This window comes from Galeopterus variegatus, unplaced genomic scaffold (genome assembly GCF_000696425.1).
Source record: "Galeopterus variegatus unplaced genomic scaffold, G_variegatus-3.0.2 Scaffold3144, whole genome shotgun sequence".
Lineage (NCBI taxonomy): Eukaryota > Metazoa > Chordata > Mammalia > Dermoptera > Cynocephalidae > Galeopterus > Galeopterus variegatus.
The window spans coordinates 56,512-78,348 of record NW_007729255.1 but is presented as its reverse complement, the minus strand read 5'-3'; the positions used below and the strand labels follow the sequence as shown (position 1 = coordinate 78,348).

Below are 21,837 nucleotides of genomic sequence, written 5' to 3'. Positions count from 1 at the left end.
TTTATAATCAAACTATCTCTTATCATTATGGTATCATAAACGCAATAACATGTCAACTTCATTGCACTCTAAATTTAGACATTTGTACCAAATTGTCATGGATTCTTTACATTTCACTTTAATGGTAACTTGGGTCTCTATGAGGGAAAATTATTTTTGTACAATGATGAATCTATTTAATTTTTTTAAAAATATCTTTCCTTGGTTTCTTTTATCAACACATATAAGCCATTTTGTGTCAACCATGCCATATAAAGTGTCTTAACTTTCCAATCTTAGACTTCCAAATGAATTGAGCCCTAAAAGTTCTTGTTAGTAATATGGGCATTTGTACAAATAGGAATAATGCTATAAGTGAGTAGTAGAGTCCCAGGCTAGCCCCTAACATAGTTAAATGCAGTTCTAATGGTGTTCATCCACATTCTGATTTTCTGGAGCAAGAGGAGGAGGAGAGGGAAGAGGGAAATGACAGGAGAAATAAGGGAAGTGGTACAGCAGGGACAAGATAGAAGACATGAAAGAAAAGAGAAGGAAATGAAAGAGGAGGCAAAAGAGAAGCACTTTCTCTGGAGTTAGGTCTTGCTCTAAGCAAAATGTTGAGATACTGTATATGCAATTGCTTTTGTGTTCTCCAATTTTCATTTCTGCCTCATTCTCTTTGGACCCTGGTGCTATCATTTGGTCCTAAAGTCCCTCCCGATACACACCTTTTATACCTCCCCCCTCCAACAAACATTCTCAAAACTCCCATTTCTCAATGTGTCTCTCCTTAATGAGATATATGGAAAATATCAGTATAATGGAACCTAATCATTTTGTGGAATTCACAGTCCCCAAACCTCCGAAATCTATCATTCTCTACTTAGGGGAATTCCAGGTGATGTCACAAAATGAAGCGGAAAAAACTTAAGGCAATATTTTGAAAGAAGATTCCTTTCTTGGAGGGTCATCTCCTATGCTGAGCTCCACTACACAGTCCCTGATGTGCTTTGCTTTCTCCACTGCTGATGCGCCATTTCTCCACAGGCTCCCAGTGGCAAAGATTGAGCCTCTAGCTGGTTCTCAAGACATGTCTCTGGATGCAATCAAGTTGGCTTTTTGGTTTCTTTTTATTTTGTTTTTCCAAAACACTCCCACAGCTGGGTGTGGAATGGAGCAGAGAGAGCTGGTTATTTGTATGTGCGGCTCTGTTGTGAATGGGGCTTGGGGTGAAGGGTGCTATTGCAGTTATATCCTATACATATAGGGATACCTATCTCATGGCCTTATTCCCAGATTCCTTACTAAAAATAACCATTGTTTGCCAAAGTTTCCAGAGGCTGGACACAGTTACACTGTCAGTAAATGAATGTGACAACACAGCTTTTGCTGCTTGGCATTGGGAAGGTTTTAAAGTAAGAAAAGTCAGGAAAGTTGTTGGCAATGCTGGCAACGTTTTCAATACTATATGATTTTAAGGATGAGTCTCTATTGAATAGAGCCATATCTAAAAATGAGATATACATACATGTTTGCCAGCCTTCGTGTGACAACACAGGCTTCTCTTTGGAGTCGCCATCCCCACTGCTGTGGATGAGTAAGCTCTGCTCTTGGAAGGGATGCTTGGCTTCGGTGTTGATGCGAAGCCTCTTCAGACCGCAAATAGCCAGGTAGTCAGTGGGGAGAGTGTTCGTACTGCAGAGGGAAAGCTTCAAGTCATGGACCAACGTGAAGTTCAACAGGCGGCCCAGCGCAGATGTGTCTGTGAACCAGATGGTCAGAAGGCCATTGTAGCTTGTTCGCTCTACTGCAAAAGGCAGGACAGTTTTACAGCTGCACATCAGGTTAGCCAAACTGTAGTCACAGTCCCGGATGTCTGCAGAGCAGCTGCAGTTCCGAATGGTGTTTTCCTTTGTGAAAATTAGCGTGTTGTTCTCCTGACCTTTCGTGAAGCGGTCCAATGCAAAGACCCCCAGTGTGCCGATCAGGAGGAGGCAGTGCCTGGAAGGTGGTGCCATGCTTGTCCTGTGTGGGCCAGCGTGTTCCCGTCTCACCTTCATGAGCTAATTCACTGGCACTCACCTGGAAGAAAACATGCAGCTTTGTTATCACAGCCTATCATTAGAAATACACAGCGTGTGGAAAAAGAACCCCCTAAATAACAAATGGTAAACTTTTCTCTCTTGCAATTCTTATAAAGGCAGGCAATGCTTGAACACAAGCACCAGGAATGCTCTTTTCTCAGAACCTCACGAGAGGCAGCAGCCAAGCCTCTGAACTCTGCTCACCAGAGGCATAAAACTCCAAGTGATGTCTACTGACAGCGAGACTAATGAGCCAACAGAAGAGCCAGAGTGGGTGTCAGAGAGGAGACCTACCGCATCCTCTCTACGGGCGGAGACTTGGAGTTACGTGAGTGAGTAAATCCTCCACACATCCAATGACTAACATTTAGTACCTGTACACCCCTAAACATGCATTCCTCCTCCCTCCCCAATATCTGACTTCCTGGAATTCAGGAGACAAACTGTTCCTTGTTGGATTCAGCAACCCAAGCACTTCCTATTAAGCAACATAGCATAAATACCAATGAAGCATGTAGTTAATGGTAAACTTTAATTCCTAACTACACAAATATGCTTCTCTCAACCCAACCATATTTATCTGTTTATAGGTCCATTCACCATTTTCCTGGCCTCCTGGAATGTATGTGCATATCAGAGTAAATTGTAACTGTGTTAGTAGACAAAGAAAAGACTAATTGCCCACCAATTACAATGATCTTGATTTATCTACTGCTATTCCAGAATACATTTTATGAATTGATTTCTGTCAAACAATTTATTGTCGGGCCAAAACTAAGCAATATATAAGCATTGCTAAATGATCTGAATAAGTTAGGAAGGCATTTATTTATTTATTTATTTATAAAGAAAATGAAATTTTATTATTATTTTTTACATTCTAGGCTGTTGTGGAGCAGTTGGGAGGGAGGAGAAGAGGGGAAAGGAGAAGGAAATGGGATGGAAGGAGGAAGGAGGAGGGGCAGGATTGAGGCCCGTGGCACCCCCCTCATTCCCATAGGGGAGACTAGGGGGCTTCCAGAGGTGGCTTGGTCATTGCTGGGCTGGACGATGTCAGGGGGGTGTGGAAAAGCCCTCGCCCCACACTGTCCCAGCTCAGGAACCTGGGACCCTTCTTGCTGCAGCTTGGTGGTCATTGCTGGGCTGGTTGCACGATAGATGGAAGGGTCAGTCTGAGAGTTAAACATGTGTCCTAAGAGTATGGTAACAGCAGGAGAGAGGCTAGGCAGACATGCAACGCTCAGGGTGCAAGATGAGGCCAGCCTCATCTTGATGGCAAAGCAAGGCAATGAGAATCCAAAGGAGGCAAAGCTAAAAGTGACGGGGACCAGGTAGACAGGCAAACAGCACAAATCCATCAGTAGGTGGCTGAAGTGCAGCGAGGATAAAAATAAGCTCAGCTGAGTCAACTTGAACAGAAGGTGAGATATTATTGGTTCACAGCAATTGTAACTGTATTCCTTTATTCATTCATTCAACAAATGCTTATGGAGAGTTTACTCAGTGGCAGGAACTTTGCTAGCCCCAGAGATCCAGCCCCAGAACAAGACAATCCAGGGCCTAGCTGTCATGGAGCTAATGTTCTAATGAACTTGATTCTGCTTCCAATTGGCTGTGGTGTCAGAGCCCAAGGCCAGCCCAGGCCTGCCTTTGAGGACCAAGAGACTGCAGTAGTGGGGAAGGGGAGAAAGCAAGGTCAGGATCCAGTTGGGGCCACGTGCCAGCACGGGCCATGCGCCAGCTCTGGCCTAGGCCAAGTAGAAGAAACAAAGATAATCAAGGCATGGATCCTGCCCTGCAGGGGTGCATACTCAAAGGAAGAAGACAAATACGGCTGGACTGAGAAGGCTATACTGAACATACAGACAGTTATAAGAACATAGCAGAGAGATAGAATAAATTCCATTTGGGGGACTGGATAGGCGGCTTATAGTACTTTGTGTTTATCTGAAGTTGGCACATGATTTTCTTAAAGGATTTATTAGTAGGTACATTTTGTAACAAAATAAAGAGCATTGAAAAACTCAAGAAAGCCAGAATTCTCTGTGAACAAGAGGCTAAACAGTTTTAACTAGTGCTAGAATGTGGTGGTGATTACCCCCCTTAGTAAAGAAGAGTGAAAGATGCATTCATTACAAGATAATTTTAGATGAATGGCTGTCCCAGATTCCACCAGAGTTTCTGGGACTTCATGTCCCCATAACCCTGTCATCTCAGAACTAGGAATACTGTTAATACCATTGGCCCACTCTGACCCCAGGCTTAAAGGGAAAGGGAGGGAAGAGCATCTATACAGAACCAGGTGAGAGATTCTTTCAGGAGCTGATACTGTTCAGAGGCGTGTATGGAAGAGGAAAAAGGCGGGAAGAGAAAAGGACATTGCTTTGCTGGAACATGTGGGACTGGCAGTTTCCAAAAGGATTTGTGAGCAACTATGCAACAGTCAAGGTCCCGGTTGGACTTCAGCGTGGTCCCTGCCTCCTGGACATCAGGGAGCCCAAAGGCCAGAACAAGGAGACCAGATGCAGGAAGGGTCACTGAGAGTGTACACAGTGGGGCAAACATCCCTGGTAGCCAGTTTATGGAGGGGGGACCACAAAGATGACAGTTGAACATTTTTATTCTTCATTTTACCATGAATTTCTTTCTGTAGGTTTGTTGAATATAGATTTTGAATACCCTTGTTTCTCCACGTATTTATTCATTTGTGGGCACATTCCAGCATGGCATAAGCAGATGGGGACAAATACATTACATAGTCCCTGCCCCTTTGCTATGGCTCTGGCCACAGTGGGGGTGGAGCAGGCTCATATTAGGGGATAGCGGACAAGTCTCAGTGATGAAGCACACAGAAAGGGGGGAGACTGAAAAAATGATGTGTCAAGCCAACAGGATCCCTTGACTCCCCTCTTCCCACTGACACCCCGGCAACCCCCATGGCCCGTCAATCTTCTCTGCCCTACATTTTTAAATGTTTCAAACTCTTGTCATCCTATGCTAATTATTTAGGTAATTTCCCTTTTCTTTTTCCCACTCAAGAAGTATTTCCCCACTCAGGTATTACCTCCTCTGTAAGCATCATGACTTCTCCCACCCGCACACATAGTTAGGGCATAGTTAGGTGCAGACTTTACACCCCATACAAATTGTTATCATAGTGACTGTCACACTATTTTGTGAGTATTGGTTCAAGTGTCTCTTCCACTAGGGCAGAACCCCTTAAGGGAGTTCTTTTTTGGCTTTATCTTCTCAGTTTCCAGCACAGTGCCTATAGCAAGGCACAGTGCATGTACCAAGGACTCAACAAATTTTATTGAATAAATGAAAAAACACAGTTCACCAAATGTTTATTTACTAAAATTCTTTTAACTGCTAGTTAGAGAAATCCAATTCAGACTGGCTTGAGTAAAAAAAAAAAAAAAAAAAAGGCTCACATGTTTAAAAAATCAAGAAAGGATTTCAGGCATGGCTTGATCCAACTATTAAAAAAAGAGATTGTCAGGAATCTCTTCATTTCTTAGTTCTTCTTTCCCCAGTCTGTGTGGGCTTCATTCTCAGACAAGCTCACACCTTCTGGGGACAAGATGGTCACTACTAGATCCAGGTTTACCTTTTACCACTGATTAATTCCCAGAGGACCAAAGTCTCTCTTTCCCAATAGTATCAGTCAAAAATGCATTGACTTCTCTAAGTAACATGCTCAGCCCTGGAGCTGATGTATAGGATCAGCCACACTGGTAACAATGCACTGAGAGGACAGAACTGGTTCTACAAAGGAAAATCAGAGAACAATACCAGAAAAAGGCAAGGTAGGCAGTCAGAACAGTGGGTGCCCACAAGACCATGTGTGAGCATGGCCACCGATTCCTTTTGGTCTCAATAAACACTGGAGACCACTTTGATAAAATACACTCCAGGAGTGCAGATATGTGCCTCACTTTGTGGGATACACCCAGGATTCCAAATTGTCTCCTTTACTGGGAAACCCCTTATTTTCACCTCCTCAGAATCTTCAAGCATTTTTACAGGGACACAGTTTGAGCATTTGTGAGAGACATCCTTGCCTATCTCCCCAAGTCCTGGCTTTGAAGTGTGTTCCTTGGCATGCTCAGACCCTGGCTTTCTTCTGCCTTTAACCCCAGGGCCATAGCTCAGATTTATATTTGAGATTATCTGTTTCTTGCTGGAGCATCTCATCAGTTTCTGGCTCTTTTATTATCCCAGTTTCTTGAGTTTTTTCCAATTGCCTTTTCACTTTCAAAATAAAAACCACTTCTGATTTTTAATTAAACTCACTTCTGAATTAAATTTTTAAATTGCTGTAAAGATTTGGAGAATGTCACTAGATTTTTCTGCAATTATTTTTTGTCTTTTGTGTTAAGAGTATAGAATTGAAAAAATCATTATTCATGACATTTTAAATCTGTTTTGGGCAAGTGGGCCAAATGCTATCCTCCCACTGACACAATATCTCCTTACTAGTAATATCTTCTTATAAACAGAACTAGTCCAGTTTGAAACATTCCTTTTGGAGCCAAGTATAAACATTATCTAAATGTTGGGTGTAATCCTAGATTGAGAAGGAATCTGTGTGGAATTTGTTTTGAAGTAACTAATGCCTGTATCTGCTCAATTCAGAAGTCTTTGCCTTCATGCAGTTAGTTGCTAGTATTAATTTCAATCAAGATTTCTTCAGCTTCAACATAAAAATAACATTTTAACTTATTCTGAATAGTAGCTCTGGTTTTCAGACATGTTCAGTGATTTAAAGACTCAGACATTTAACTATCATACACAGTTATCAGCAGCTTGCCTGAAAAATTTAGATGCATTGACACCACCTGAGTTGATGTCATGGTTGCATAAAGCCACTTATTATGCCTTACAAGCCAGGTATATCATAGGTTTCTAGTGCCCACCAACACCCACATTTCTCCTTTTTTTCCCTTGGCACACTGCTGGACTTCATTTCCAAGCTTCTTGTGGTGAAGTGGTGCCATGCGACTGAGTCCTGGCAATGGAATGTGGTGGAAAATTCCATGGAGGATCCCAGGGCCCTAGAAGATGACAGAACTATAGACAAAAGCTTGAGTCCCTAAATGACCTTATGGAGCAGAGAACTCCCCTCTCCCCCTTAATGGCATTAGACTGTGATGTGAGGGACAAATAGGCCTTTACTATTCTAAGCCACTGACATTTTTAAGTTTTTCATGGCAGTTAGCCTACCCTGACTAATACAGCAGGTGCTAATAGTGTTTTGCCACCTATGATTTTTCCATCCTCTTTTCTCAAAAGAAAATGAGAAATCAACATTTAGAGAACATTTATTTGGGGCTAGGCAATGGCCTAAGTGGTTGGAAATAAAAAAAGATATCATCTCTGCCCTCAAGGGACTTGAAATTTGCACAAGGAACTTAGAATGTACTATGGGAACAAACACCTGGGCAACTAATCATGAGAGGATGTGATTAGCAGACGCAGATGGAGTGCTGGGCAGGAAGAAAAGGAAAAGGCTTTCAGAGGGGGTGCTGTTTGGCCTAGGCAGAGGATGGGTTGGGGCTAAAAGAGATGAGGCACTGCAGATATAAAGGTCCCCTGAGTAAAATCTCAGAATGGCTAAAGTACCTCGTGTGTTTAGAACAAGTATAAGATGTCTTGGGGCCCATGAGGCTGGGAATATACGCAAGACAGGGTTGGATAGGACCTTGCTGGCTGGCCACGCTAAGGGGTTTGGACTTTATGCTGGAAGCAATTTGGTCTCTGAACTCTTCTGATCTTCACCTCATCAATAAAAATATATATATTTTTTTATCTTATCAATATACAGTGTAATTGACTTTCATGTCCCTTTACTGATTCCTCCAAACCCTCCCCAGTAAATGTAAATTTTTTATTTATAAAGTCCATACATGCATTACCATATATATTACTTACATTATAAATAATACACAAACAGTAGAATTTTTAAAAAATTGAGATGAAACATAAAAATGTAAGTTTGAATATGTTCAGCTCTACCCCACTTGCTTGGCTTGTGTGCCCCTTTTGAACCCCCTTGGGAGGCCCCAGCAAGTAACCAAAATGAGGCAGTAAAGGTTTGTGGTTGGGGAGAGCTGTTTAGAGCTGTATTTAAGGAAGGGAACATAGGCTGTCAGGTGGATACTGGACTGTGGGGAGGGAGACTAGGGATAGGGCAAAGAGTTACTAATAAGAGAACATTTGTCTTTTGGATTTTCTTTGAAGGTTTCCATCTCTGTGTTTGCTGACTCCTTCTAACTCCAGGCTCTATTTCTAAATCTATATCAATATCTGGAATCTTTAAGGGAGTGGAAAGGAGGAAGAGAGCAGGACTGGGGAGGTGAGGATGAGGATGAGCTTCCCTCCCTCCTGTGAGCATGCAGTCGAAACAGCTGCCTGAACCCCTTGGAGGTAGCTGGTGGTAGCTGGTGATGCAGGAGGGCCCAATGGGCAGCATTGGGCAGCACTCACTGTCTCATTCACAGCATCCCGACATGGCTTGCCTGGGCATGCCACTCCTGGAGACATCCTCTATGCTCCCCAGCAGCCATGAGAGAAGCGCAGGTCATTTTCTGAGTCAGGAACCTCTGCGTGGTCTCGTTAGGCTGCCGCAAGCCCAGCTGCTGGTGGGGACTAGCTGTGGGCAAGCTATGAAGTTAGCAGAGTCTTTCTCCCATCCCTGGGAACCTCTGCCGTACCTTCATCTTCATTCCTGATCATCCCTCATCCATTCCTTCCAGGTGCCCAGGGCTGAAAATGTGCTCTCAGAGAGGGGTCTAGTATCAGTTGTTGAAGCCCCAATAGGAATTCCAACCAACACGTTCTTGCCCAAGGGTGTTTGCACTTTAAGCTTTATCCCTACCTTGCCCCTTGTTAGAGGGACAGCAAGGAGAAATAGAAAGCATGGGGGGTGGGAGATGGGGGTGGAGACTCCTCCCTAGGGACCCAAAAGGGAGTGGCCACCTGTTCTCCAGTCCAGCTCCCACTTGACCATGGCTATGCAGTCCCCCTTCCCATTCAGGTCAAGAAGGAAGGTTGGCTATTCTGCAGAATGTGGGTGAGAAGCTCACAGAGGCACTATGTGAAGGCTTTACTTGTGGGACCTTGAAAAATTTCTTTTTCTTGAGAACATGGATTTTTAGCATTTTTCTTTTCTTTGGCTCTGTTCCACAAATGCACAGCAGGAGGTAGGTTAGAGATAAACATTACGTAAGAAGATATTTAAAAGGGGAATGATATCCTTGTGGTTTAATATTTCAAAGCATATAAAGTTGAAAGTTAAGTTAATCTGGGTCTCTCCCCAATGTTTTCTTACTGTGATCAGTGTTGTCTTTTCTTTCTTCTTCACATTCCCCAACAGTTCACCCCCATCCCTGGTACAAGCCACTGAATTTTTACATGCCCTTACAAGTGTCTAATGCTGAAGTCACCACTCTTTGCAGTCTCTGTTGATGAAGACCACTTCCCTTTCACTGTGGCTCTTACATTGTTTATTGTGAGAGGTACAACTGAGTTCACCATGATTCTGATGTGATTGCTATCTCCTTTGATCAGTAATAGCAGGATCCAAACTATTTGCTATCATCTGATATATTTGCTCAGCTAGAAAAAGAGGAAGTAAAAGTTCATGTCTCCATAAGTTGGAATTTGACATTAGCTTCAAGCATGCAGTTTGGGTCTTAAGGGGATACAATTCAAAATATTTTTGAAATTGTTCATGTTCAACTCACTGTACATGGTTGAGCAGGTCCAAGAGCCTTTCAGAGTGTCATTTCTCTCAGTGTGGCATGGGATGATAATCCTACCACACAAGGTTATATAACAAGAGCAAAGCAAGATGCATGTGGTTATATATACGTATATCTGTTAGTGCTATTCATAAATATTATTACCACTCCTCGTATGTATGCTACAATATACAGAATACTATAGTACTGTTCATAAACTATGTTACTTTATAATGTCAAAATTATAGTGATAACAGGAATCTACTAGCATGCTCTGTCAGGGCATCTGAAAAACCACCCCCAAAAGTCTAAAGTAACTGGTTTATTAATGCATTACATGTATCAAAAATTTGAGTAGAGAACAAGCCCAGCATAAAACAAAAAGGCCTCTTTGCATGATTTTTTCCTACAACAAATCAAATCAGAACAAATGTCTTCCTGTAAATTGTGGAGAATAGGAGATCCTAAAATTATTAGTAAGCTAGTCTGGGAAATGGAAATTAATTGTTAAATTCCCATTTCTACTAATTTAAACATGTATAAAATGTTTAACGGAACAGCAGGAGTATGGGATGTGAACAAAACACTCTATTTCTAGTCTCCTGTGAATATCCACTATCCGGTCTACTGTGCCCAATGGATATTGTGCTAGACTGAATAATGGCCCCTAAACATGTCAATGTCCTAATCCCTGAAACCTACGAATATGTTATCATACAGGGCAAGAGGGACTCTGTAGATGTGATAAAGTTAAGGATCCTGAGATAGGGAGATGGTCCTAGACTATCTGGGTAGGCCTGATGTAATCACAAGGGTTCATGTAAGAGGGACTCAGGAGAAGACAGAGAAGAAAAAGACAATGTGACAACTGAAGCAAAGATTGCAGTGAATGCCGGCAGCTTCTGTAAGCTGGAAGAGGCAAGAAATGGATTCTCCTTTGTAGTCTCCAGAAGGAACTAGCCCTACTGACACCTTGACTTTAGCCAGTCAAACTGATTTTAGAATTCTGACCTCCAGAAATGTAAGAGAATACGTTTGTGTTGTTTTAAGCCACTAAGTGTGTAGAAATTTGTTATAGCAGCAATAGGAAACTAATACAGAGAGTATGAGGAAACTAAACTATCACATTGAACCATCCCTTTGGACCAAACAATAAAACCCTTCTTTATACATGGCTACACAATGTATGCTAATTGCTTCACGTGGCTTATTACTCTCACTAAACTGGATCCTAAACTCTCAGAGTAACTGTATTTCAAGCTCCTTCACTATTCTTCTGAAGTGAGAAGCTCAATGCTCTCTCAGAGCAGTCACCCTGTACTGGACCCAGCCAAGTCTAAACTGATGCATTTGGACATGTCTTAAGACTTGAGAGGGATCTTTTTCCCTGCATCTGGCTCAAGGTGGTTGTGGTTTCAGCAGTGAGCTTCCAGAAAGGGAATGTGGCTCATTCTAGGCCTCAGAAGTACCAGAACACATTTAGCTTCAAAAATGATGTTTGATAAGAGTGTTCAGACCAAGAAAATTCATGCAAAACTTCATGATAGAGTATGTTAACACTGTAAAGAAGCTCTTGAATGGCATATAAAATATAGCAAATACAAATCATTATCAAAACCTAAAAAATGTGCTAAATGTTTACAAAAAACAGTAAAGGATTCTTTCGCATAATGTGTAGACCATGTGCCTATGAACTTGAAGTCTGTAAAAAATGTGGAAAGGAGGAAGACATTGTTATTCTGTTTAATAAAGAGCCAGAAAAGGCAGAAAATATTGAAAATAATCTAAGATCAAATGGTAGAAGAAGCTGTAGAAAAAAGAAAGTGTTGATGATTTAGATTTTGATATTGATTTAAATATACAGAAGGAATCAAGTGGATTACTATAACTACATGAAAAGTCAGTTTGAAAATGTGAAATTCTAGGGCCGGCCCGGTGGCGCACTGCTACAGTGCGCTGCTTGGAAGCACGGAGGTGCTCCCACCGAGGGTTCGGATCCCACATACAGACTGGTTCCCGCTCACTGGCTGAGCGAGGTGCGGGTGCGACACTGAGGGTTGCAATGCCGTTGCCGGTCCCGGTCCGGACACGAAAAAAAAAAAAAAAAAAAAAAAAAAAAGAAAAGAAAATGTGAAATTCTGACAAACTTTTGACTTTCTGGGTTTCACAAAAAATTCTGTGAAATCCTAATGAAGAAATCAGAAAAAGTTTTAGGCAAAATTTATACATGAATAACATAAATTGTGTATTGTATTTGAATAATTATAAAACTTTCAGCCAGAGTTTTCTACAACAAATTTTTAAGTCGCATATGCTAGAATGTCTGCCAAAATGAGTATCAGGGTATCATACTTCAGTTCATGGAAATTATTTAGAAGAATGTTTTACCTCATATCAAACTAAACAAGATTTAAAATTGATGGCTGCATAAGAATTATCTCATGAAAAAATAAGATGACATTATTATATTGTTAGCCTCAAAAATTGGTCCTTGGTAAGTACCTTTTGAAAGAATGATCTCGAGTAAATGACTAACATAGCAAAAGCCCCCTTACTTATATTTGCTTGTTACAAAGCAAAAACAGGGTTTTTTGGGCTGAGCCCGTGGGGCTGGGAGTGCAACAGCGCTCCCGCCGCGGGTTCGGATCCTATATAGGGATGACCGGTGCGCTGGTCTCAAAAAGGACCAAAAAAAAAAAAAAAACCAGGGTTTTTTTTAATAATAATGTTTAACAAGTATATAGTGGTTTTTCTTTGAAAGTATTTTTGTATAACTCATCACATTGTTTTTACCTTTTTTCTCATGTGAAATACACATACAGAAAAAAATGCACAGAATTTATTCATGTAGTCTAATAAATACTTATAAAGGAAAATTCATACATCTGCACTTAGGTGAAGAGACTGCCAGCACCAGATGCCCCCATAAGGCTTCCCCTCATCACAAGTTCATCCTTCTTTCCAGAGTCAACACTGTCCTGAATTTTGATAATTATTTTCTTTGTAGTTTTACTAATATTTCTACTGCTAAACAATAGAAATTAGCTTCGTCTGATTTTTGCCTTCTTTTCTATCTTTTTATTTTGGAACATTTCAGACCTACAGGAAAGTAGCAAAATAATACAATGAGCCTTTGCATACTCTTCACCTACAGTCACAATTGTTGTTAACATTTTACCACGTTTTCTTTATGTCTCAATAGATGGTTATACTGGACATGTGTATCTTATTTGCTGAACCACTTGAAAATGAGTGGGAAGCATTGGTTTTGAACTATATATGAACAGACATAATATGCATGTAATTTTGTATCTTTTCTTTTTTTTCATTGTTATAAAATTTGTGAGATTGATCCGGGTTGCAAGAGCCATAATTTGTTCATTTTATTTTATTTTATTTTATTTCCTTTTTGTCTTTTTTCGTGTCTGGCAACGGATCGCCACCCTCAGTGTCACGCCCGTAGCAAACCAGGACCGGCAACGGGATCGCAACCCTCGGTGGTGCTGCGCCCACACTTCGCTCAGCCAGTGAGCGGGAACCGGTCTGTATGTGGGATCCGAACCCTCGGCGGGAGCGCCGTCGTGCTCCCAAGCGGCGCACTGTAGCAGTGTGCCACCGGGCTGGCCCCTAATTTGTTCATTTTAAATACTGTGTATTTTTCCATGTATCTACATACCATAGCTCATTTACCTTTTCCTTTTTTGGTGGCTGGCCAGTATGGGGATCCAAACCATTGACCTTGGTGTTACCACACTGCAATCTAACCAGCTGAGCTAACCAGCCAGCCCCCTATTTATCCTTTCTAATGTTGAAAGACATTTGAGTTATCTCAAATTTTTCCTACTACAAACAATACTGGTGTGAACATTGTTATATGTGTCTCCTGGTACACAGGTGTGCATTTCTGTTAGGTATGTCTCTAGTGGTGGTAGTGGGAATCAGGTACATGCATCTTCAGTTTTTTTTTTTTCCTTTTTGTCTTTCTTACTGACTGGTAACGGGATCGCAACCCTCGGTGTAGCGCCCGTACCAGGGACTGGCAACAGGATCGCAAACCTCGGTGTTGCACCCGCACCGCGCTCAGCCAGTGAGCGGGAACCGGTCTCCACAGGGGATCCGAACCCTCGGTGGGAGTGCCGCCGCGCTCCCAAGTGGCGCACTCTCCAGTGCGCCACCGGGCCGGCCCTGAATCTTCAGTTTTACTACATAATATGAAATTGTTTTTCTAGAGGGGTTGTTATTCCCCCTTCCCCACAGCAATGTATTAGAGTTTCAGTGCTCTTTATCCTTTCTAACACTTGGTATCAGACTTAAATTTCTGCCAATTTGAAAACAAAAAACAGTTGAGGGTGTGAGCACATCTAGGCAGTTATTTGCGTAAGTGGAATTGTTGAGAAAGAAAGAAGGAAGAGTGAAAAGGATGCATGAGAGCCCGGGGCGGGGATGAGCAGAGAGACGGTACAGTGGCACTGTGTCTTCCCAGGCCAGCCTTAGGCTGAGTGCAGTGGAGCTGCAGGCAGAGGCTGCATGAAGTGCTTTCAAGAACTCTGAGATGTGGGGCACAAGTGGCCCCTGCCCAGGCGACAAAGTGTGACGCTGAGTGATGGACAAAGGCATTCTCCTCACTTCTGTACTGAGTACAGCTCAGCTCTGGCACAGTAAGGAAGGAGGGCAGGCAGCACCATTCAAATCCTCCTGGAGAACAGACTGGGGACACCCCTGGACACGGCTCTCTGGTCATTGAATCAACAGAGAGCCCCACGGCAGAGGCAAGGGGCAGTCAACATCCAATGGGGGTTGGGGACAGGAGTATGTGAAAGAACCATTGTGAGCACACACAAGACCTTCTTGGGGACTCTAAGAAATAATTGGAAGAGACTGCTGTGTAGACATAGTGGCGGGGGGATCTGTATCAGGTAGGTGGGGGCACAAGCCAGTGATATACAAGTTATTAGTGTTAATGGAATCTCATCTGTGCCCACTTCCTGATGCAGTCAGGATCTCTTCAGGTATTGATTGGATTACTGCTTTGAGATTTAATCATATACATAGACTAAAGGGCTTAGGAGCTTCTAGACTAAGATGAATAAGAATTGACTGAAAAGCAGATATTCCGTGTTTCAAAAGCATTGAGCTCTGCTGACGGGCGCTGATCCCCCTCGCGGGGGGGATGCGTGCATTTATCAGTACTTGGATAACTGTGGAAAAGCATTGAGCTCAGCTGGGTGTTGATTTCACCCACTAGTTTGCTTATTTATTTATTTATTTAATCTATTTTTTGCAGCTGGTGGTACTGAGATCTGACTCAACCCGTGACCTTGGTGTTATAAGGTTACACTCCAACCAACTGAGCTAACTGGCCAACCTTAGTTTGCTTATTGGATGCTGGATCTCTTGGTACTGGTGTGCTGTAGAAGTCAGGTTTCTGATGCGACAAAGCCTTGGTTTTCTTGCTGACCATTGTTTTTCCAGTCCTTAGCACAGTGCCTGACACACAGCGGTGCTCTTTGAATTTTTATATTATCCAAATGAATCCCTACATTAGCTAAGTCAATGATGCATATTATTGACCTTTCACTTCTTTTGCCATTTACCTCCCAGAATTGTGGAGTGTATTATGTTATCAAATCAGCAAGCAAAATGTACCATTTTCCTCAGCAGGCATTTCATTGTATGGCCCAGCTATGGCAAGAACCATAATGAGTTTTCTGTATGGGTCAGAGGGTAGGAATTTGATCTTACTCTCCTATGGCTTGGCTGTGCGTCATCCTTGAATGACATCTGGCAAAGTCCCAGGATATAACGCTAACCTCGTATGACTTTTACCAAAAAGCCTAGTCCAGGTCTGAGGTTGCCTTGGAAGATTCCTGTGAATCTAATAGGGACACAGGGTATAATGCACTTGCCTAGATCGGGGGCCATGAGCCCCAAGTCCAGCCTGATGGCTGTCTTTCCATTTCACCCCACACCCTCCCAGGGTCTAAGGGAAACAAGAGCCAAGTCGGTATATCATGGCCTCACAGACATTTGGGAGCATCACAAAGCCATTGCCCTAATTGCTCTCAGTTGAGGGATTATACCAGCCCGTGCTCCAAACTCCCCCACAACCTGACATTTAGGAGCAGTCTTAAAGCTAACTCAGGGAGAGCTTTGCTCAAATTACTGGGCCAGTATTATATGAGAGTGAGGTTGCTGAGGAGAATGAGTCAGACACTAATCCTTTTGCTAGGAGCTGAGAAACAAAAAAAGGCTGGCAAACCTTTAATATTTTAATCACTTCCTTCCAGAACAATAAAGGGGATTCAATATTCCACTCACAGTTGTATATTACCACATTCCCACAAAGTACCTTGAGCTATTACCTCAAGATATCAGCCCTCAGCTTTTTCCTTTCATCTGTGTTCAAGTTTAACTTCCAACCATTAAATTTTAGAAAATCAAGAATTAAATTTTCCTTTGGTGATTTTAGTTGCAAATATTGGAACCAAAGAATATTTAAACCTTGTTGCTTACTAGAAAGATTCTTAAGAGTTTTGAAATGCCTCCTGGGAATGACAACCAAAAGTAATGTGGTGTCCTGGATGAGATCCCAGAATAGAAAAAGGGCATTAGGTAAAATGTAAGGAAACCTGAGTAACATTTGGACTTTAGTTTATAATAATGTATCAATATTGGTTCATTAATTGTGACAAATATACCATACTAATGTAAGATGTTAACTCTATATGGGAACTGTATGTACAATCGTCATAATTTTTCTATAAACCTAAAATTATTCTAAAATAAGTTTATTTAAAGAGTGCCTCCTGATCTCATTGATAACTCTCTGAAGATTACTTCTGTGACAACAGCAGAGCTCCAGTAGACAATTTGGACATCACAATTTGAGCTAAACTGTATGCCCCTAGACATGACTCCAGATGAATTCTTCTGACCTCCTGGCCACAGAGAAGATTCTGGTATCCTTAAGGACCTTGGAGACCAGGCATTTCAGAGATGCAAGTGGGAAGTAATCCTTTTTATGGGAAACGGATCAAAACTGGGAAAGGAGGGGCATCAAGGAGTACTGTGGAAACAAGTCCAGAGTGGGGTGGAGGTGTGCGCATGTGCGCACACGGGTGTGATCTCTCTCTGGGATTCCACTGTGTTTTCTCATTCTCCAATCTGCACTCAATTCCCAGCTCATGCTGCTTATGTTGCTCTGTGTCTGGGGATGACTTCTGTGTCTTATCTGCTAAGAAACCATCATCATCCCTTAAACTGCCTTCAAATTTCACCTCTTTCATGAAACTTTTCTAGGTTAGGGGCATAGGCAACACTTCTTGCTTGACTCAAATCTGTTTTTCTTAGATTGTTATATCAGTCTACAATAAAATAAATTAAAAACGAGATTTTATAAGCAATTCTGTAATCATACAGAGCCCAGTACCTGCTTGTGTTAGATTTTTAGGCTACTCCAAAAAGCCACTCACTCCATTGGAATCATTTTCATCAGGGTCCCAGTGACTCCAAGCTCGCCTCCTCCAAAGTGCCAAATCCAGTGATTAATTTCCTCATTCATTTCACGTGACTTCTCGCCAACATTTGACATAATTGTCTACTCCCTTCGTCTTGAGTGAAGAACTTTCTGTTCCTCCTGGTTTTCTTGCTACCTTGATGGCTGCTCTTTCTTAGTCCCTTTGGCTGCCATCTGGTCTTCTTACCCTGTCATGTTGCATGCCTCAGCTCAGGGCCTGGCTCCCTTCTCTATATGCATCAACTTCTTCAGTGATCGCACACTACCCCATGGATTCAAATATCATCTACAGGAATAGGCTGATGATTAACCACAGTATATCTCTAGCTCCCAACCTCTTCCCTGAGCTTCATGCTTGTATGTCCAGCATTTTACTTGATAGCTCTTCCTGAATGTCTAATAGAGATCTCTAAATTAACACATCAAATGTACAGCTCTTGTTTCCCAAGAAAGTTCAGACTACTAGGTAAAGGAGAAATGTTACTGTATCAATATTTTACTGTCTCTCAGCTCTGTGTTCCCAAGGCTAAGCTAGCTAAATATAGAAAGTAGTCATTGATAAGGGGCAATGTAGTTTAAAATAAAAAACATGAGAGATATATAAATGTTGAAAACAGAATCAAATCAAAAACTGTACATACTTTTTATTTATTAATAATAACATCTAGTGGATGCTTCTTTTGTGCCATGTACTATTCTAAGTATTTCACATGTTTTATATCATTTTATTTTTGCAATCATCCTGTAGGTAGATATTATGGCCCCATCTTCATATCAGAAAATGGAGACACAGTGAGGTTATATAGCTTGTCCAAGGACACAGAGCCAGTTAGTAATGGCTAAGATTTGAACCCAGACAGCCAAATATATGAGAGCACTTCAAAAAGATGATGGAAAAATAGAATTGAAAGATAATGCAAATCTTTTCATGAACTTTTGAAGTACCCATGTACTCTAAGGAGTCATGGGTGGCAATTACAGTGTTATTTCCTACTCCAGGGTCACGTGCCTGCTCAAATGATGTTCCATGCTTTGTATTCTAATACTAGATGCTGTGATCCTTAACCTAAAATACATTTATAAACCTCATGCTGAATGAGTAGGGCACGAAAGGAATCAAGTGGGTTCTATTATAAATAAATATTTCAGAAACTTTTTTTAAAAAAGGAATGTTTATAAATTAGATTTAAAAATATTAAGTTCATAATCAAAATAGAGGATGATATGAACTGAGTGCTGCTTCTGCTAACGAAGGCATGGAATGTGAGACAAAGGATACCTTAGAGTTTAAGCCACTGAGAAGTCTTAAATATGTGGCTCCTGTATGTTTCTACTTGACCAATGAGTGCAAACCCCCCAAATTTTTCCCTGAATGAGTTGGTATATGCTCAGTTAACTGGATCTCTGGAGTTCAAACCCCTAACTTTGCACAGCTGCCCACAGAACAGTGTGGTCTGTCTGTCCTCCCCAAGGACCCACCAACTTACTGTCCCACAGACACAGACGTGAGCCACTGGGCACTGAACTGTAAAAGCTAACAGTATTCCAGCTTTAAGCAATGAAAAATATTGGTGTGGAAAAGAAAGTTGGGAAATCCAAGTTGGCTGTTGAAAAGCACTCATTTCCACAAATACTTTATTGGAATTGTTATTTTCAGAAAATCTCTGTCAGAAAAAAAGTTAATGAAAAATCTTTTTTATGTTCCAAACGTATTGCATTATTCAGTCTAAAAGGAAAAAGTAAAAAACTTTTCAACGATCATTCTTGTCATTTAAAAAAAATTCAAACAAATTTTCAAACAAGTGAAGTCTTATAAGAGCAGGTTTTTAATAAATACTATGCGCAATACTTTTGAAATATTTTCTTTCCCCAATATAAACACACTTTTTGCTAATAACTGTCCAAAAACATGTTTATTAAACAATGACATATACACAGGACAGTGTATGGGCTACTGGTTTTGAACTAAAATATCCCCCTTATTTTGCATTTGTTATTCATTATTTATCATGTTTTTCCCATTTTTGAATAAACAGGCCAATTTTTATAAAAGTTAACCATCCAATCCAAATGTTAATGCTCGTCTAAACTTAGGTTCTTTTTTATCTTTCTGTGCTTTCTAATGAGCAAATTGTAAAAAACTGAGTGTGTAAACAGGCAATAAATATGCTATTAAAGATAAAAACATAGAAACAATATAAGCCGATGTTTTGAAAGTTCCTAGTTTTCTTGCAATCACGATAAGGAAGAGATATGATCCATATCTCTTGTATTTACTTGTTATTTAGCACTGAAGAACAGAAAAGTATAGCCAGATGTTTTAAAATAGAAACAAGCTCAGATTCCATGGAGATATCTGCTGTATGAGCCTTAAATGAGTTTATCTACTTAGGGACTAAATGAGAAGATCATTTCATTCTTTGCTTAATGAAAATGTTTTCAAGGCAGAATCTCAATAAAGAGCTATTCATATGCCTGCAAGTCTAAAAAAAGTGTTTCACAGTGAAAATCACCCATATGTACATTATGTTCTGAGAATGCAAATGCTACAAGAAGGAGGTGACCCTGACAGTGGCTCTTCAAGCCACCATCACAGAACAAGTCACAGAACCTTCCTGCCATGCAGCAGAAATTCTGAGGCTATTATAAACTGTCCGTTGGAGCACAGTCTTATAATGCCACGGTCACGGGTTCGGATCCCTGAACCACCAGCTGCCAAAAAAGCCCCAAAAGACAAAAAACGGTCTGTTAAACTAGACACGCTCTCTAAGAAGAACAGAGAATTACTTACATCTCGGAGCTCCACCACGAGGCTTCGCCTCTCCACTCCGCAGACCTCTGCCTGGCCGCTGATCCCCTGCCCTGGCGTGACAGCTGGTTTAATCTGAGAGCCGGGGTGGAATGCGTGGTCTCGCACTTGCTGTTCTTTTCCGTTTTTGAAGGGCCAGCGGCCTGGTCATTTCCATGGCAACCAGGAGGAAGCAGCCAGCCTACCAGATTCATTAACCACACAGCAGGAAGGAACCTGCCTTGGTGACTACTGGCCGGTCTTTTGGGGTTCTATGCTGCGAAGTTTCCAGAAGAAACGGAGGAGACTGCTACTGTATTCTGAGCCTGAAGGATTGACACAAATGGAAGAAATTCCACTTCAGTAGGAAATTGAATAGATTAGGTGTAAACTATGGAGACTCCTTGATAAACTTTTACCTTCGTGATCTGTTCCACTCTTTTGGGGCAGATGAATTCTTACTTATGGTAAATGCCTGCACTAGTGTAAAAAGTGTCCTATTATGGCTGTTCAAAGAGAAAATGAACTCATTTCAACTCCAAAGATGCAGTCCCGTTGTCTCTTTCTTTTTTAAGTTAATTTTTTTAAATGTTAGAAGCCACAAAACAAATAAATATGTAAAAGTATTCTGTACACATTAAACTGAGGTCTTAGTCCATTTGAGCTGCTACAACAAAATACTGTAAATGGGGCAGCTTATAAACAACAACTTTATTTCTCACATTTCTGGAGACTAGGAAGTCCAACATCAAGGAGCCAGCACATTTGGTGTCTGCTAAGGTCCCACATCCTGGTTCGTAAACAGTGCCTTCTAGCTGTGCCCTCCTGTGATGGAATGGAGAGAACTCTGATGTTTTCAGCTCTTTATAAGAGCACTAATACCATTCATAAGAGCTCCACCCTGGGAACATAATCACCTGCCAAAATCCTCACCTCTTAATACCGTCGTCACATTGGAATTTTGGGGGGACACAAATCCAGTCCCTAGCAACTGATGAGGGCTCACTAAATATGGGAGAAATCAGATGGATAGTAGCGATGGAGGAAAGTCTTTTTTTTTTTTTTTTCCTTTTTGTCTTTTTTCGTGACCGGCAACGGGATCGCAACCCTCGGTGTCGCGCCCGCACCGCGCTCAACCAGTGAGCAGACCGGTCTCTATATGGGATCTGAACCCTCGGCAGGAGCGCCGCCTCACTCCCAAGCGCCGCACTCTACTGAATGCGCCACCTGGCCGGCCCGGAAAGTCTTAATAACTAAAAACACCAGTAGACTAGGGCCATTGATTAGTAATTACTCAGACACAGATTATCTGATATTTTAAAGAGAGCACCTCACTAGGGAAATTCATTTATTCATTTACTATTTATCCAGTGAATCCTTACCACACGCATACCCTGTGCCATGAGATTTAAGGAGCACAAAGATAAACGTCATGGTTCTAGCCTTCAAGGAAGTTACACTACAGAAGAGGCAATTATATAAATTCATTGTGGAAAATGTTCGAAGGGAGGTAAAAACACAATACATGGGAGAGGACAGGGCTACTTTTTGCCAGGGAGAGGGGAGAAGTCTTTGCGGAGAGGTAGCATGTGATCTACTCATTAAGGATGGTAGGATTCCGGTGGTCAGAGGTGGGGGAAAGGATAATAATGCCTCATGGAGGGATTCTTTGACCAGTGGAGGATGGGAGCTGATGGACAAATTATTCCTCCCTTCCTGACCCAG

General features: G+C 41.6%; 1 protein-coding gene and 1 pseudogene across 1 annotated transcript; one reads left to right on the top strand and one right to left on the bottom strand.

Moving 5' to 3' along the window:
• Nucleotides 1-1,294: 1,294 nt before the first annotated feature.
• Nucleotides 1,295-20,178, bottom strand: LOC103599896 (chromosome unknown open reading frame, human C21orf62). The gene is made up of 2 exons (XM_008584083.1): nucleotides 20,116-20,178; nucleotides 1,295-2,061 (listed from the first exon to the last, which is right to left on the bottom strand). The coding sequence occupies exon 2, from the start codon at nucleotides 2,037-2,039 to the stop codon at nucleotides 1,338-1,340; it is 702 nt and encodes a 233-aa protein (XP_008582305.1). The 5' UTR covers nucleotides 2,040-2,061; nucleotides 20,116-20,178; the 3' UTR covers nucleotides 1,295-1,337.
• On the top strand, nucleotides 2,290-11,696 carry LOC103599901 (annotated as a pseudogene).
• Nucleotides 20,179-21,837: the final 1,659 nt, after the last annotated feature.